Source organism: Lissotriton helveticus, chromosome 4_1, assembly GCF_964261635.1.
Source record: "Lissotriton helveticus chromosome 4_1, aLisHel1.1, whole genome shotgun sequence".
In the NCBI taxonomy this organism is placed as follows: domain Eukaryota; kingdom Metazoa; phylum Chordata; class Amphibia; order Caudata; family Salamandridae; genus Lissotriton; species Lissotriton helveticus.
The window spans coordinates 476,576,266-476,593,529 of record NC_136063.1 but is presented as its reverse complement, the minus strand read 5'-3'; the positions used below and the strand labels follow the sequence as shown (position 1 = coordinate 476,593,529).

At 45.6% G+C, this 17,264-nt stretch overlaps 1 protein-coding gene across 4 annotated transcripts in view; it reads left to right on the top strand.

Annotated features, from left to right (window-relative positions):
- Positions 1 to 17,264, top strand: part of RIPK2 (receptor interacting serine/threonine kinase 2) — a 419,608-nt gene that overhangs the window by 196,969 nt on the left and 205,375 nt on the right. For all 4 annotated transcript variants that reach the window (XM_078687067.1, XM_078687064.1, XM_078687066.1 and 1 more), the window contains exon 3: positions 16,474 to 16,629. In XM_078687067.1, the coding sequence (XP_078543193.1) occupies positions 16,474 to 16,629 (156 nt within the window). The remainder of the gene's footprint in view (positions 1 to 16,473; positions 16,630 to 17,264) is intronic.

Below are 17,264 nucleotides of genomic sequence, written 5' to 3'. Positions count from 1 at the left end.
GTACCATGATGTCCTCCGCAGACCTACCCTGAGATGCCGCCTCCCACGCTGCCCCAATCTGGAAGGAGTGCTTGCCGTATTCCGCAGCTCCAGCCTACCCAGCACTGACCTCAGAATCGCCAGCAGCTGGTAAGCTGTCACCCTTCACCACTGCATATACATGAACACTTCGCCCTGCACCCTGCCGCAACACACTGCCCATTGCCTACCCCAAGCTATCCCTAGCAATGGCAAAGGCACCTTTAATCATTAAAAGTTATCAAAGTCACCGATTTCTGTGCATGCAGGATCCCGGGATCATGTTCGTATGCCTTATAAGGGTAATTGTAAGCGCTATAAATTACATTTTCACGCCACATTGTTTTTATCAAATGAATGCTTGGCATGAATTGATTAGTGTGAAGGGGGAAGAGACAAACTAAAAGTAATGGCAATCAGCGGCGTCTAGTAACAGAGGACTTCAAAAGGCTGCAGGGGCCGGGTGCAGTGCTCTCTGTCTCGGTGATTAAAGCTCAAGTAGTAGCTTCAGCTCCCAAATATATCTGCATTCGGCAGTCAGGCTGCATGACAAAGACAAGTATTTGCAATGCAATAGGCCCGTATCTACTAAACTCTCGAAAATGCAAAATTTTTGCATTGCTAATGGTTGTTTGCAAAAATGCCCCTGGCAGCGCTTTCACTTTAATGACGGCTGTGCGCCTTTTCTTAGACACGGCTCTGAAGGAAGGGGCTTGGCCACCATTAACGTGAAAGCACCTCATGGGATGCTTTTACAAACAAAAGTTAAAAATTGCCTTACAATAGAGCGTGTCCTGCCTGTTAGCAGGCAGATGAAAAACATTTAACAAAATAGTGCTAGGAGGCTGTAAATAAAGCCTACCGAGCAACAACAAATGTAACAGGGGGTATCGCCATGAGAGGTTACAAATGAAGACAAGGTGGTACTAAGGAGGGATTACCAAGCTACTTAACAAATTAGAAGTTAGCACTTACCCAGGACAATGATACAAGCACATGAAAAATATGAGCGTGGAGTGGGCGGAGCTTCATAATCATACTCTGAATACAGTATGTCTCGCAGAGCAGCTCATGCGCTGCCCAGGCTTAACCTAAAAAAAAAAAAAAACGTATCTCCTCCAAGGACCTTCGGCTGCTTAAAAAAATAATTGAGCACATTTTTGGAAAGTGTGGGTTCAACCCTTGCCATTCTGATTTACATTAAATGGAAAGCAATTGATAATTTCTTTTAGAAAGGTATAATGACGATATTAAATTATGTTAGGGAGCGATTTTTGTCTTATTAACTGTTCTTCACACAAATATCTAAACTATTGCAATATATACATGTGTTCCCTATATTTAGAGAGAGATTCTAAAATAGAGGAAAAAGTAAATAGGGAAGTAAAATAAAAAATAAAAAAACTCTTGAGAGTGGATAGAAATTTACACAAATTCATAAATCCGATTGTCTTGAAATAAAGAAATACTGCTCCGTTATCAGATTGATTGTTACAGGGGAAGAAATTGACAAACTACCAGAGTGAATTAATTATAGAAAAAAAGACTAATAACTGAACAACCAACACAAATTGAAGTTCAACTATGAGCATGTTTTTGCATGCCTGTTTCATCATTCTTTCTACGGTTCTAAGCATGTTTTTTTAACTGGTTTATTTAAGAAAGTGATATTTTTAGCTCGGTTTACGCTTTACTTTTCTGACACATTATTGTGTTCTGGTTAAGTTTCCCGGAGTGGAAGCCAAAGAGAAACGTTAGAAATGAAAATTTTTATTTCAGGTGTTTGAATAAGGTTGTCGTAACATTTAATGAAGAAATATGGCTCGCAACGCAGACATCTTCGAAATTTTCCCATTTATGAAATGTTTGCAGGAGTTTTTGTTCAAGAGCATATTTGAATCTTGTACTCGATTCATGTCTTCACACCTGAGGCTAAACATGTATTAATTTTACTATGAACAACCATGCTCAAATGGTGTGCACATTTGGAGAATGTTGATTATGTGCTGTTAGTCCCCGTTTGGAGTGCATGAACTTTAATCTGTACCGCAGAATCGTTTTTGGGAGAAGGACTTTTCTGCATTGTCTATTTTTGACATGTGAGGCCCCTGTCAGTTAATGCTGGTATGTTGATGTTATTTGAAGAAACGATAATGGTGCCAGTTTCAGTAGTCTCAAATAGTTCATTTACTTTATTCAATATCCTAATTGTTCATGCATCTACTGTTCAATCAAAATTGTATAGACTGTTCCACTGTTATCCAATAACTTCATTTTTGCGGTCTTGAAGCAGACAAATTTAGCTGTCTGTCTCAGACTGCTTTGTAACCAATACTTAACGTATACTTAAAGCAAGCTTTGGGTCAGAACCTTTCTCATAACAGGAGGTCTTTTTTGTCTGTTGCAAATACCAATTTCTGATTTTGTCTTTTTTCTCCTTATTCATTGTTTGTCCCACTAATGGAGTATTTCTGGTTTTCCATGGGTTTGATTGGATGAACTGTATCTTTCCACTACTGGCTTCAGTGAACCATGTTTACCCTTTTCCATGGGATTTGCTTTTTGGCACTTGGGTTTTCTTCTTTTCATTTGGTGTGTCACCATCCACCCTCCCATCTCTCTCCTTGGTTCACTTCCCATGCTCTCTTTCTCTCCAAGTACCTCCGTCCCTTGCGGCACACTGGTGATCTTCCCCCTTTCCCTCAGAGCCTGGACCCAACAAAGATGGCTACCTGCTATTGCTGATGCTTTTCCCCGCCACTGCTGTTGGCTTTGGCAATGCATGTACAAAGCCAATGGCTTTGAGTGACCATTTGAGTGACCATTAGGAAATTCTGCTTGGTTGGCCTTTTTTTTTTTTTTTTTAAATCTTTTTATTAACAAAACCACAAAGAAAAACATCGGGTGACAATGGCCGCTCTTACATTTGCCATAAATACATTTCCATACTTAAAATAATGAATACAGAATATTGATAAGGGATCACAGGGACTCATGCGCCTCCACTTCCTCCTGCCCTATCGGGGGCTTACAAATACTTCCACGGTATCGATTACAATCCTCCCAAACCTTCCCCAACTTTGCGGGACAACCCCAGGCAACATAGACACCTCCATCTCCAACCTCTCTATGAACATACACCAATCTCGGTCTTCCACCCACTTCTCAACTCTGGGTGGCTGGCTAGCTCCCCACAGCTGAGCAATGTTACGCTTGGCTACCATACATGCCAATGTCACCCATTGTCTCCCATACACACTCAGATCCGTGGGTTCCCAAACATTAAAGATGCACCTGCGGGCCTCCAGTGCTATCTCCACCCCCAGAGGGTCTCGCAGCGTATCTTGGATCTTTACCCAATATTCCTGTATCTCTACACAGTGCCACAAGATATGCATAAAGGTTCCAAGCTCTCCGCACACCCTCCGACACTCCCCACTCTCCCCTCGACCCATTTGAACCAGTTGGGGCCCCGTGACATATGACCTGTGGCGAATCTTTAGTTGCACTAGTCTGAACCTCATCTGTACAGCCCCACCCATGGAGAAGAGACCGCCTCCCTCCAATCTTCGTCATCCAGTTCCACTCCATTGTGTCCTAATATTTACCAGCGGGTCCTCCATATTATTAATACGTTTTTTTGTATATTAATGAGATGGTCTTCTCTGGGAGGTGACAGTCTAACACTCTATCTTCCAGAGAAGAAGCGTCAGGGAGCGTCGTGCCTCTGAGGATATGTGTAAGTAAAGCATGCCTAATCTGGAGGTAGCGGTAGTGCTCACTTTCTTGAAGGTGGTATTGTTGCTTGAGGGAATTGAGTGTGTGGACCGTGTCCTGTCCCCAAACATCCTTGATCTGCGTGATCCCATTAAGATCCCATTTGTCAAATCCCTTGGACTTCCACAAACTTCCCAGCTTCTCCGAGTTCCACAATGGGGTGGCAAGTGTGAGTTTCCCCTCCCACTTAAGATGCCTATTGGCCGCGTGCTACACCTGTACTGCGGGGGCCGATGGTCCCGCAAGGGGAAATCAACTAGGTCTGGCATACAATGCCTTAGTGAAGTCACCTACTGGCACCTGCCAGCGGTCCATGGCATACCCGGGGTGCCCGGGGGGCCCGTATATAGCATGATTCACCGCCGCCAACTGGGAGGCCCAATAATATTTCTGTAGATCTGGCAATCCTATCCCACCGTCATACCAGGGGAGAGTAAGCTTACAGAAAGCTATGCCGGGCTTACCGTCCCAGCTTCTCAGAGTTCCACAATGGGGTGGCAAGTGTGAGTTTCCCCTCCCACTTAAGATGCCTACTGGCCGCGTGCCACACCTGTACTGCGTGTGCCGATGGTCCCCCAAGGGGAAATCGACTAGGTCTGGCATACAATGCCTTGGTGAAGTCACCTACTGGCACCTGCCAGCGGTCCATGGCATACCCGGGGGGCCGGTATATAGCATGATTCACCGCCGCCAACTGGGAGGCCCAATAATATTTCTGTAGATCTGGCAATCCTATCCCACCGTCATACCAGGGGAGAGTAAGCTTAGAGAAAGCTACCGTCCCAAAGAAGCTGCCTCTGGAGGGCCTCTATTTCCCTAAAGTAGGATGATGGTACTGGGTCCATTGCATTCGGAAGTGCGTACAAGATTCGAGGAAGGGCCATCATCTTGAAAAGTACTGCCCTACCCAAAATGGAGAGCGGGAGTGCCTTCCACCTCACCACATCCCCCTTAAATCGAGCCAGAGGAGGGCCCAAGTTGTTGGTTTACCTTAACTTTGGATCAAGCGTGACATAGATGCCAAGATATCGAAACCCTACCGGTTCAATTTGTATCTGGCAGGTCCGCGGGATTACCGGCGGATCTCCTCTGAGGACAAAGAGCACTGATTTCGACCAGTTGATTGCAAAAACCAGAGTGTCCCCCGAATATAGCAAGCACGTCCAGAAAACACATCAAGGATCCCCTTGGGTTGGGGAGGTAAAGCAGGATATTGTCCGCGTATAAGGAGATTGTGTCCTCCCCTCCAGCGTCCACCGCAACCCTCTGATCGATCGGTCCCACCGAATCCACGCCGCCAAGGGCTCTAGAGCCAGGGCAAACAGGAGCGAGGACAAGGGACATCCAAGTCTCGTGCCCCTGCCTAGAAGGAAGTCGACGGACTTTCGATTATTTACCACTGCTCTGGCTATAGGATCAGTATACAATAGATGGACCTAGTTAATGAACTCTGGTCCAAAGCCCATCTTCCCCAGTACTGCAAACAGGTAGGGCCACTCAACCCTATCAAAAGCCATGGTGGCATCTAGAGATATAAGTACAGCCGGCTCCTGTATCGTCGGGGCCCTGCCCAATATCCCGTGTAACCTGCAAAGGGCCTTATTCCGACACGGCATGAAGCCGAATTGATCCGGATGTATCAAGGTACCAGCGCCTTGAAACCCCTCGGGTATATAGCGCGCTTTATAAATGCTATGATTGATTGATTGAAGGTGGTGATGACTTTGGCTAATCTGGTCGCCAGCAGCGACGCCAGAACTTTAGGTTCAGCGTTTAGTACAAGATAGGTCTATATGAGGAGCAGAGTGTCCTGGGCTTACCCGCTTTGTGGATGACCACAATATTCGCCACCTGCTGGTCGTATGGGAGCAGACCCCTTTCTTTACTTTCTACAAACATGAAGCTAACAAACGGTGCAAGTTTGTTAGCACTCAGTTTATACAGTTCTGTAGGAATTCCGTTGGGACCCGTGACCTTCCCCGAGTGCACTCCTCTGATGGCCTGCGCCATTTCATCTTTCGTGAGTGGGGAATCTAAGTATTCCCGGTTATCATCCGATAGCGTGGGCATCTGAATGCCCTTAATCATTGCAGTGTTTCTACCTCTGTGTATATCCTGGCGGAGGTGTACACCCCCCATAATATTCCGAGAATTCATTTGCTATGGCTTGCGGGTCATTGATCGTCCCAGAATTTCCCCTCTGTAACTCTGGTATCAGCCGCGACGCCCACACTCCCTTCTCAAGCCACGCTATCAGTTTGCCGGCTTTATCCCCATGCTCGCAGATCCTGCTTTGAGTCTCATCATACTGTGCTCTGGCCCTATCCCTAGCGAGGCCCCTATATTCATCCTGGTGCAGTTTAAACTGGTATATATCATCCGGGGTCGTGTCCCTAGATACCTCCATCTCCAACCTAGTCACCTCAGTCTCCGCCCGCTCTATTTCCGCCTGCCTTTTCTTCTTTTTCCCCGCGACACCCCCTCGGATAACAGTTTTATACGCCTCCCACAGGGTCTGCGCAGTGTCTGAGCCGAGTCTACGGAATCCGTATTTTCTTGGAAGTATCTTTCTGTGCTTTTAATGATTTCCTTCTTGGTGGCAGGGTCTCTCAAGTGCCATGCGTTAATAGGGGCTACTCTACCTACATCAGATTGGCCAGTTTCCAGCTGGAACCAAATTGGTGAGTGGTCGGAAACTCCCCTTCCCAGGTGTGGCACCCCGAACCGCCGCAGCCTGGGCCGCCGGTATCAGTACATAATCTATTCTGGACAGGGCGTGGTTTGCGGCGGACTCATGTGTATAATATACCCCACTTGGGTTACTTAACCTCCAACCATCGATAAGCCCTGTTGTTTCTAAGAATTCGGGAAGCCACCTCTGCGCCAGCCTCAGTGTTCGGGCCGGGTGCCTGTCTACCTTTCCGCCCACCACCGCATTAAAGTCCCCCCACCCCCCCCCCCCATCACCAGTAGGCCCAACGGCAGTGTCAGGAAGATAGTGCCCAGATCTCGGAAAGTGTCTGATTGAATGCAGGGTGGGACATATATGGACATGAAAGTGACTGTCTTCCCCTCCCACTGCCCTGATACGCCGATGTATCGGCCTCGATGATCCGACCATGTGGCCTGGATGGTTAGGGCAAAGGAGTTTTTCACCAAAACACCGACTCCCCTAGACCCCGTGGTGAACCCAGCGTGCGCCACCAACTTATAACCCCCTTTGTGTAGGGACATGCAACTGTTACCAACTAGATGAGTCTCCTGTAGTAGCACTACATCTGGGGAGTGTCGCCTAATCCACTGGTTCACCATTCCCCTCTTAATTTTGTCTCCAAGACCGTTCACATTCCAGCTGATCACATTTATCCGCGTCTAACATTTTACATTGTATCGGTATGGAAACGACCCAATCATAGCTTTGTCACTAGATGCAAAAAGGAAAAGAAAACACATTTCAAATGATGCTGCACACAGTACAATCCCATAATCAAAAACCCCCATCTGTCCCAGCCCCCGCCCCTCCTCCCTGCACCCCTGCATATGGCTATCGCCCATCCCCAACTAGCAGTGTGCTTGTCGCCCAATACCTAACCTACAAACTAACTAAAGGTAGTAGAGAGGAGGAAGAACAACACCCTCCCCCCCCCCCCCCCTCAAGCCCCCTCAAGCACATCGCCGGAATCCGGGGCAATCCACAGCAATTTTACAGTTAGATGAGTCTAGTTGAGGAACTGGCTGCAGAACCGACCCCCCCACCTGACACTCCAATACTGCATGTAAATTCCTACGGCTTTCCTCATTCTTGCTCCTGCAGTTCATCTCCTCCACCTCGGTCTCGCGCCTCCGGCCCGCTCGGATGCCTGCTGTCTACCCAGTCTGATGCCACCTCAGGGTTATCAAAAAAACAGGCCTTCCCTTCGATTTCCACACGTAGCCGAGCTGGGAACATCATGGCATATTTTAGTCCCTTGTCCCTGAGTTTCTTCTTCACCGGAAGAAAACTCTGTCGTTGTTTCTGCACCATCTGGGTAAAGTCTGGGAAAATGGAGAGCGTTGCATTTTCGTACCGCAGGGTGGTCCCCGCACGAGCCGCCTGCAAGTTCACATCCCTGTCTCGAAAATTCATGACTCTTGCGATCATCGGGCGAGGGGGAGCCCCAGGCCTGGGCCTCCCCCCTGGTACTCTGTGAGCGCGATTGATTGTGACAAGGTTGCTCAGTCCCTTCAACAAACAGGTCCGGTGCCGGGCCCTCTGATTTCTCGGACACCCCAATGATGCGTATGTTGTTGCTCCAAGCCCTTCCCTCGTATTCGTCAAGCTTCCGGTCTGTCAGAGCACGTGAGGTCTTAAGGTCTCGCACCTCCTGCTGCAGTAACGTCATATCGTCGATTAAGCTGGCTGTCTTAATATCGAGCGATTTAACTTTTTCACTTGCCTTCGTGAGATCCACCTGTATCAAGTTGACCTCAATCGTGACAGTGTCTAATTTATTATCTAAGGCTTCCATCTTTTGTCCCAGGGACGCTTGGACCCCACTTATGGCTGCCATGACATCCGTGAGCGTTGGTTCAGTGGGAAAGCCTATGGAGTCTCCCCCCGCCAACTGAGCCCTTTTCAATTCTGTAGGGGAGCCTTTGGGCATAGTGTAGTGGTCCAACTTGTTAGATTGAATATGTTTCGACCCCTTAGAGGATCTGGGCAAGGCCTTATCGGTGTCTGGCTTGGTCGCCATCCGAATGCCGTCTATTCGCCGCTTCCAATCACGGATCTCGATAACGCATCCGGGATCCTAGGGCTTACTGCGTGTCCTCTGGCCGCCCCGTGTCCATCCGCAGCGTCGCCGTGTTCCAAATAGTCGTGGCCAGTAAACGTCCAGGCCCCTCAACCAACAAACAGGGGAGGCGGCCGTCCCAGTGTACGCAGCGCCAATGCAGGTCATTCAACAAGACAACTGCCTGTTCATCACCACGGGTGCCCACAACCCCAGTCTCAGAAGTAAATCAATGTATTCCGCTGTCTAGACTGCGGGGTGCAGTAATAGTAAATGACACAGGGCCACTCACTTCCAGAAGCTCCACCGTAGTTACCAAGCAGCCAGCAGGCACGCGCGACCCCCACATCTGGTGCTCAATGTTCGAAGGCCCAAGAGGGGCGCCATCCGCGCCGTAGTGCCTACCAAACACACGCGTTTGTCCGCAGATGCCTTCACCAGAGACTCTCGCCGCTGCACCTCTTCACCACTGCGGGGCCAAGCACACCTGACAGGGTTCCTTCCTGGGCCAAGCAGCCCTTACACTCCGTAAGTCTTCTACCTGGAGCCAGGTGTCCCCGCTGCCACCAGCCGCCTGCCAGTCAGATTTCTCACTTAGCACCCAGGGCCCTTCATATCTCATGGTCACTGGTCCACAGCGTGGGCCCCTCTGTGCATGTGGGGCAAGGCAGCACTATTACTTCAGCCTCGGGGGCCTCCACAGCTGACCCGTGGCCCGCTGAGGTCACAGCAAGTATTTCGCCCCCACCTTGTGTCGCAGCTTCTCGCCTCTGCTAGTCCCTGGCCGTAACTCTCCGAGGCAGTGCGCTTTCACCACGCGAGGCACGGGGCTGCGCCTCTCCCCCAACTCTTCCGGGCAGTTCGGGTCGATCTAGCGAGGCAGGGGGCCCCTCCGAAACAGTGCAGCCCCCTTCAAAACTCCACTGGGCCCTCTGCAGCCCCCAGTCGTCAGCAGATGAGTTCCTGGGCCGGACAGGCGACTTCCGGTTTTCGTCCCCGGTGTTGATTACTTTGATGTCGGGCACTGCTGCCACTCCATCCCCAGCTCTGGATGCCTGCAGGCCGCTAATTGCCAGACTCTGTATCTTCGGGCCCTAATGTCGCAGGCGGCCCGGAGTCACAGCGGGAAGCGCCGCCTCTGCTAAGCTATCAAGTGGCGGGGTCAAATTACAGGATTTATGCCAGGGTGATGAGACGGGATGAAGGGGTCGACGGAGCCGAGCTCTCACGCGGCCATCTTGGTCTTGTGTGGCTCCTCCTCCCTTGGTTGGCATTCTTGATTAAAGTTATACCATTTAAAGGTTTCCATCACACTGAACCTACATTCAACTCAACAGTCATTGTGGAATGGTATAATAACAAATGCGAACCACACAAATTTCCATTATGGCTGTCACATTGTGTCTAGAAGCTAAGTGACGGTTTATCCCTGCAGTAATAAATATAAATCAGTAGAATTTTAAAATGCCCATCTTATGCTGTTAGTTTTACCAGTGGTTGTGCCATTATTGCACAACCATTAGGAGCGCATATGCCGACAATGCTATGTGGCAGTCAGAAGTTTTGGCAAAGTGTGACAGTTGGCTTTGCCAATATTTGTTTCCTAGTTGAGCCCTCAGTGATAGCCATGCTCTAATGTATGCCTCCATTTATTTAAAAACAAAACAAAAAAAAAACAATGGTTCACTTCAGCAATTAGTCACACAAGTGGGAAAAAACATAGTCTTAGTTAATTATAAGACCAGGTAGTTATTTAGATCACCAGGACAAACAAAGGGCAGGCCAATAAACGATGTTATATTGCAATGAATGTATTCATTGCATACTATTAAAGAGATCCAAAGATCCAGTGCTTACAGTTGGGTGGGAGAACATGCATTGACAAGTGAGAGATAAAGAAGAGTGCATGATATACAAACAAAAAGACGTTTGACTCCTTTAGGTATTTTTATATATTAGAAAGGGAGTCGATAAATGTGTATAGTCAACTGCGTTTCAAACTCTAATGACAAGGTCATCATCAGGAGGAAGTGTGTGAGCATCTAGTATCTAGAAATGAAAAACATCGGAAATAGATGTATGAAGACAGTGATGGGGCTGAATATAATAAAATTAGTTATTGGATTGTGTTTGCCTGGTGGGGTAATAGGATTTGATACAGGAAAACAAGGTGATCCAACTTGGGAAAACACAATGTAGGGGCAAACAAGGAGTCCTATGAGGGAAAAGAAAGAAGCTATAAATGTTTTTATTCATTGTGATTAAAGGCAGGTGAAAGGAAATTTGTTAATAATTAAATTCACCTGTGCATTGGTCTTCAAGGAAGGGCAGAGTGAGCGTTCAGCCCTTCATAGATTAAGTCATTGTGCTCAATGGAGACCCGTATGAGTGTGGGGATGTAACCGCCGTTACACTACTGCAGCTTCAGGGCATATTCTGAAAATTACTTAGTACCCTTATTGGAGGATTGACCATACAGTCAACACATAGGTGTGTAACACAACTCACCTTAGTGTGAAAATACATGTGGAGCCCAATCTAGGGGAGAATGCTGGGGGGAGCTAACAGCCACTGTTAATCAATGCTGTCGTCTGTGGTGGTTAAATCACTTCGAGAATGGCGCAGAGATAAGAATTTGGCCAGTGGGAATATCTGTATAGTCTACAATACACCTAGAAGGCCTGATGGAGGCTTGAAATTATGTTTACTTACTCAGAATCCAGTTGCAAGGTTGCCTCCTCTAAAGGCACATTAGTTGCATGGTGCGCTGTCAATGGACTCGTGGGCTGCAGAGAAACCCATGCCGGATGCCGGGCTTGAATGAAGTCGGTCCTGTCCAAGATTATTTATGCCCTCCTGCGGGAACGACGGTAAAATTAAAGCAGCCCTTTAGGCACGAATGTGCAGCATTTATGGTTAAGGTCAGACGAGGATCTAAAACACATACTGTAAACCTAGTGGTGTGAAAGCCTACAGGAGAAATTCAATTAATGCAGAGCACCCTGTCTCTGACTCGCGGGCTTGAGGTCTTATTGTAGATGGGAAACCATGGCCTGATTTTAAAGTGTGTCGCCTTAAAATAACACGCATACGCCAACGATGCAAGGTAGCATTATACCTAGAAGGGTACCTGCTAGAGTTGTGGCGCATGAGTGACAGCTCGGATATACTGAACATTCTATTGCCATTGTGAGCAAAGACTGGACATGATTTCTGAGGTAAAGGCAGATATAGCCGCTTATATCGGTCTCAGAAGGAGGAAACAGGTGAGAGCATGAAAATAAATGTCTGTATTTTAAACACACCCAATGCTGGATAATCAATTACTTAGTAAAGAACAAATAATACAAAGGCAATATAATTTGGCTGAATGATTAAAAATAATGGAAACCAATCATGTGCAGATTAAATCAAGGATTGGACCATGGGATATCAACTGACATTTAAAGATCCATTTGCATTCCAGTCTGTTAAGTAACAATTGGTTGTTACCTCCTCTTGCGTGTGGTTTCTTGTCTCACTTACAAAGGGAGGTCATTTTCAGTGTGTCCATTGACATGGAGGTGCTCCACCAGAGGAGCCGTGGTGACCTTACAGTGGATCCTGCTTTTGTGCAGTGATATCCTTGTCTTTATTTTCTGTGTTGTTTGACCTATGTAAGCCAAATCACATGGGCAACGTATACAATAGATGATATTGCAGGAGTTACAGTTCGAAAATAAATTAAGGTTTTGATTAACATTTCCATGGTGGAAGATTTTGGTGTTGGTGGTTGGGTTGCAGGCCATGCAATTGCCACATTTGTAATGTCCTAACACAGGTTGATGTGGAGAAGTGTGGTCACTGGTTAGAGGAGGCAGACCCTGAAGCAGAGGTCAAACCCGGGACCAGGGTTCAATTCCCGACGCGGCAGGGTCTTGAGCCCAAATGTCCACGGACTCGATAATTCTCGCTTCGGTGCCTACTCGAATCACAGGTTCACTCTCTGCAACTCTGGGCAATTGCTTGCTTAATCTCCACTACACCCCCCCCACCCCCTGCCCCCCCACGGCGGGATGCCTGGCTTTCACCTTGGGGATGCCCAGTACGGGTTATCTCACAGGGAAAAGCCAGGACGGGTTCCCAAAGCAAGCGCCTTGAGACCTTACGGTGAAAAGGCGCTATATAAGAACCTTTGACATTGACATTGACATTGACATGTCCCAAGTATGGGTGGATGGTTTTGTGAGTGTGTTCAGGTTTGTGGGCACTTGTTGGGAAGTGCCACTTTCTGCATGGTTTCCCCCCTCTTTTTGCCTGACACATGATCCCCTTTGACTTAATGTGACCTGGGTCCCTCAAATCAGGTTCCCAGGGCATGTGTTCTTTCCCAAAGCTGTACCTTTGTACCCACAATTGGCACATCTCTGGCCACAGGTAAGCTCCTTGTAAAAGGTACCATGGGTACTGGGACAAGGGATGGCCTCTAAGCATCTATTGTACCACCTTTAGAGGCCCGTTCCTTAAAACCCACACACTGCCATTTAAGGCTGCATGTTTTTTGGTTCAGAGAAAAGTGAGTCGTCGACATGGCACACATCCCTATGTGCAATGCCTCCAACCAACTATCTGGGGCCTAGGTAAGTAACACAGCCAGGTCTCTCGATTGGAACCACATAATATACTTTTGCCATAGTTACTATTACTCATGCCCCAGCATGCATAGTGTTGTTATCAATGTCATTTCAGATGTTGCAATGGTGTTATCAAAGCGGTACAAAAAGGGGTGGCGATGGACGGAGCATCTGAACCAATCAAACACTCACACCCAGTCAACAGATCTGGGTTTAATCCATAACCGTTCTTTAGCCCACGCTGCCACCCCAGTTCAGACATGGACAAATGCAAATCAGTCCGACCCTGTGCCTTATGGGAACAGTCCAGCCCGAACTGCCAAGCCATGCCTTCCCTGGACCGGAAACAAGCTTCCTAACTAACTATATTTTCACTACAACCTTGTTTTTCTGTGAATTTCTAGGGCTTTGTAACGTGAAGTAACATTTTATTACCATACGTAATGCCAACCCCATGCTGCACACAGCTGAGCCTAGCCTCCATCCTTCGACTGTCCACACTGTGATGTTGAATGCTAGACCTGGCCTGTGGCCAGGCCTTATGCCATTCTACCTGTAAATGCTGTGCCTCCTCCAGCACAAGGCCTTCTGGCATGCACAGTGAGCAGTTGGTCTCACAGATCCTGGCTGCGTTCAGGCAGACTTACTGACTTTGTCAAAGAGTCACAACAACAAAATATAAAAAGTGAGGCTATTGGCTTTATCAAGGCGTGAGTATAGCAATATATTTAAAGCAGATCTGTCATATTTGTCCACAAATCACCAATATTATTAATCAAATATATATTTTAGTACCAAGTGTTTGATGTTCTCGCTGGAAAGTATTAAACCCACTTTGGGGACCACTCCTGACCCCACAATGTTTGTTAAACATGCACACATACGTTCATTAATACATCTCCTGCTAGCTTTCACCCACCATCACCTCTAACATGCTTGCAGCCTTTCTGCATATTTCGTCTTGATCAGTGTAGTAGAAATGCACCTAAGAAGGTAGTGGTATTTTCATTGCTGACATCCCGGCACCCCTAGAGAATACCTTCTTTCGGAAAGCAGTTTGAGTACCTTCCTAATGCTAAATTTTAGCCGCCCACTTTGAATTAAATACATGTTATAAAGGTGACAAGGCTGGTATGCTCAGTAACCAGTAACTTAAACAACAGTAAACTCATACTCCAAACCCCTCTCATAATGTGCAGACAGCTCTTGCATTGCGTGCTTGTGCGGGGACCTTTTTACTGCAGCTATGAGAACAGATGGCTTATAGAAAGACATGGATTATGACAATTACAAGCTGATTCCCACTATTTGCCAGATAGATTTGTCTTTTTCTATACCAAATGTAAGTAAAAAGTATATCTTACAAGGGTAAGAGTACTGAATGATAGAAATATACAGGAGTGTCCATTAATTACCACAAATGCATGCTACTGCCTCAGATTTCCTCCTGGTTGTGAAATTCTGTAAGTAAAATGAAGATTTTTCCTATAGAATGCCTCATTCTGGGTCCAAACTCATTTGTTTCTTCAGACTCTTAAAACCCTCATGGCTAGGTTTGAACTGGGGTGGCGAAGTGAGCAAAAGAACGATGATGTATTCAACCCAGATCTAATAGTGACTGGGGTTGAGTGTTTTAAATGTTTTAGCACTCCGTCCATCATCTTATTGCGTTTGCTTTAATCTCACCATATGTTTGAAAGCTCTAGTGTCACAAAACTGGGATTTCTGTAACCATGATCCCTATTTGCACTTTACAAAGAGCTATTAACATAGAAATGTATAATTGACACAACCATATCATTTTTTTGCCACAAGCTATCCTCTGTTTATGCAACAGTGGTCCCATACATACAAAAAATACCTTCTGTATCAGATCTGTCAGTGCTGGGCACAGGCTTGTGTACCACACTAGGTGACTTGTGGAAGGTATTCTCTGTGTTTGAACTAAGTGATTATTGAGTAAACTTGGAAGACCTTTGTCCGGCTGGACATGTCGCTCATAATATAGATTGACTCTGTCTATATTTATTTGTGTACGTATTTTTTGTATGTATGGGACCACTGTTGCATAAACAAAGTATGTTCCCCGAGGTCCCCTGCTGACTGAATTGGGGCCCCTTGTTGTTGATAACATAACAAGCTATCCTCAACATAAACTATATGCAGATGACATCTTGCTGTACTTAATCTCAATGTAGAATAATTCTGAAAGAATAGTCCGAAATCATTAAGGTGTATATTTGACAAGACTGCAGTGGAGCTGATATGTTGGATCATAGGAAATTGTCTCCCATTTAAATGAAAATGACTGTATTTTTCAGTTATTAATATGCGAATGTGTCTACCTGCCACTGGGAGCCAGATCCTGCTATCTGTAAATAGAACACTAGGATTGGGAGAAAATTAATGTGAAGAGTTAACTTATTCATTATATTAACTCTTTATTTTAACTTTCTCTCTTTTAAAAGCATTTATAAACATACTTGTGTTCCTATGTTCCAATATTGAGCTGAGAACCACTTGTATCTAAGAGTTAAATACCTCAGGTCTTCAGTTCTAAACCTCTGTCACCCAAATGAGTCATACATTTGCAGAGCACTTCTCCTTATCAAGCTCTGCTATCTGCAGCCTTATAATAATTTAAAATAAACATAGCCTTTCCTTAACTTTAAAAGGAAAACACAGCACTTACTTATTGCAGTTCTTGGTTGAAAATGAACTAAAGGCTGGGCGCTACTCAGAAGATTTCTGCTAGTTAGGGGTAGCTCTCAGTCAACTGGTTGGAGACAGCTGGTAAGCCTTTCTGATTCATGTTACATTAGGTTTGTGGTGTGGAAGCATTATACATTTCTGTTAAACAAGATAATTCAATTGTACTTCCTGTCTAAACACACCATTTCGCTTACCAAAACTTTTATCGATTCCATGAGACTTCTTCGCATCCCACAAGTGCTCAATTGGTTGACTCGAAAGCAAGCTTTGGTGACGTTGACAGGTGTGGATTATAACAGAAATTGCAACACAGGCCCAATGGCTTTGCCAGCGCTTGTTTTATTTGAATTTTAATAGGTAAATTAATTTCTGCTTATGAAGAATGTGCCGAATACTAACTGCTTCAATTATGTCAGATGCAGTTCTCAGTAAAAGCGTGTCATTACAGATTTGCTTCAAATGCACATTTTCACTACAGGCACGCCACTTTCAATGTATTTTTTAAATCTGCATGTCCTATCTGCATTTTCCAGTACATAGTAAAAATCAAATAAACATTTTTTCTTGCATTTGTGTTGCAGAAAAATGATTTTCCTGAAATTCCCTTTTCATTGAGGTACCGTATTCTTTATGAAATTGCCTTGGGAGTCAATTTTCTTCACAACATGAACCCTCCTTTGCTGCACCATGACTTAAAAACCCAAAATATCCTTATGGATAGTGAGTTCCACGTAAAGGTAAGAACTGTTTTGATGTTTACTAATTTGTGACTGTTCTGTGCATTGTACAAGGATTAGCAATTATTGGAGCCACACATGGCTCAATGTCTAAATCTCTTTACTATTTTTTGAGGAAAAGCTCCGGCAATAATAACGATACACATTTCAGGATGGTGCAAATACGGAAATATGAACAAAACATTATTTATAAAATAACAGTTAATGTATATGTACAATCTGGGAAACAACCATTACAACGCAACTTTTACAACGAACTACCATTACAACGAAATTTTTACAACGCAAAAACTTTTACAACGCATACCATTACAACGCAGGATTTTACAACGCAAGTACCTTTACAACGCATACCATTACAACGTAAGTATTGGTAAGTATATAATTATTTTTAAAATATTATATGTTTGGGTTTTTGGGTAAAGGGGTATTTTTAGGGTTTAGGGTCAGTTTTCAGTTTTTGGGTAAAGGGGTATTTTTAGGGTTCAGGGTCAGTTTTCAGTTTTTGGGTAAAGGGGTATTTTTAGGGTTCAGGGTCAGTTTTCAGTTTTTGGGTAAAGGGGTATTTTTAGGGTTCAGGGTCAGTTTTCAGTTTTTGGGTAAAGGGGTATTTTTAGGGTTCAGGGTCAGTTTTC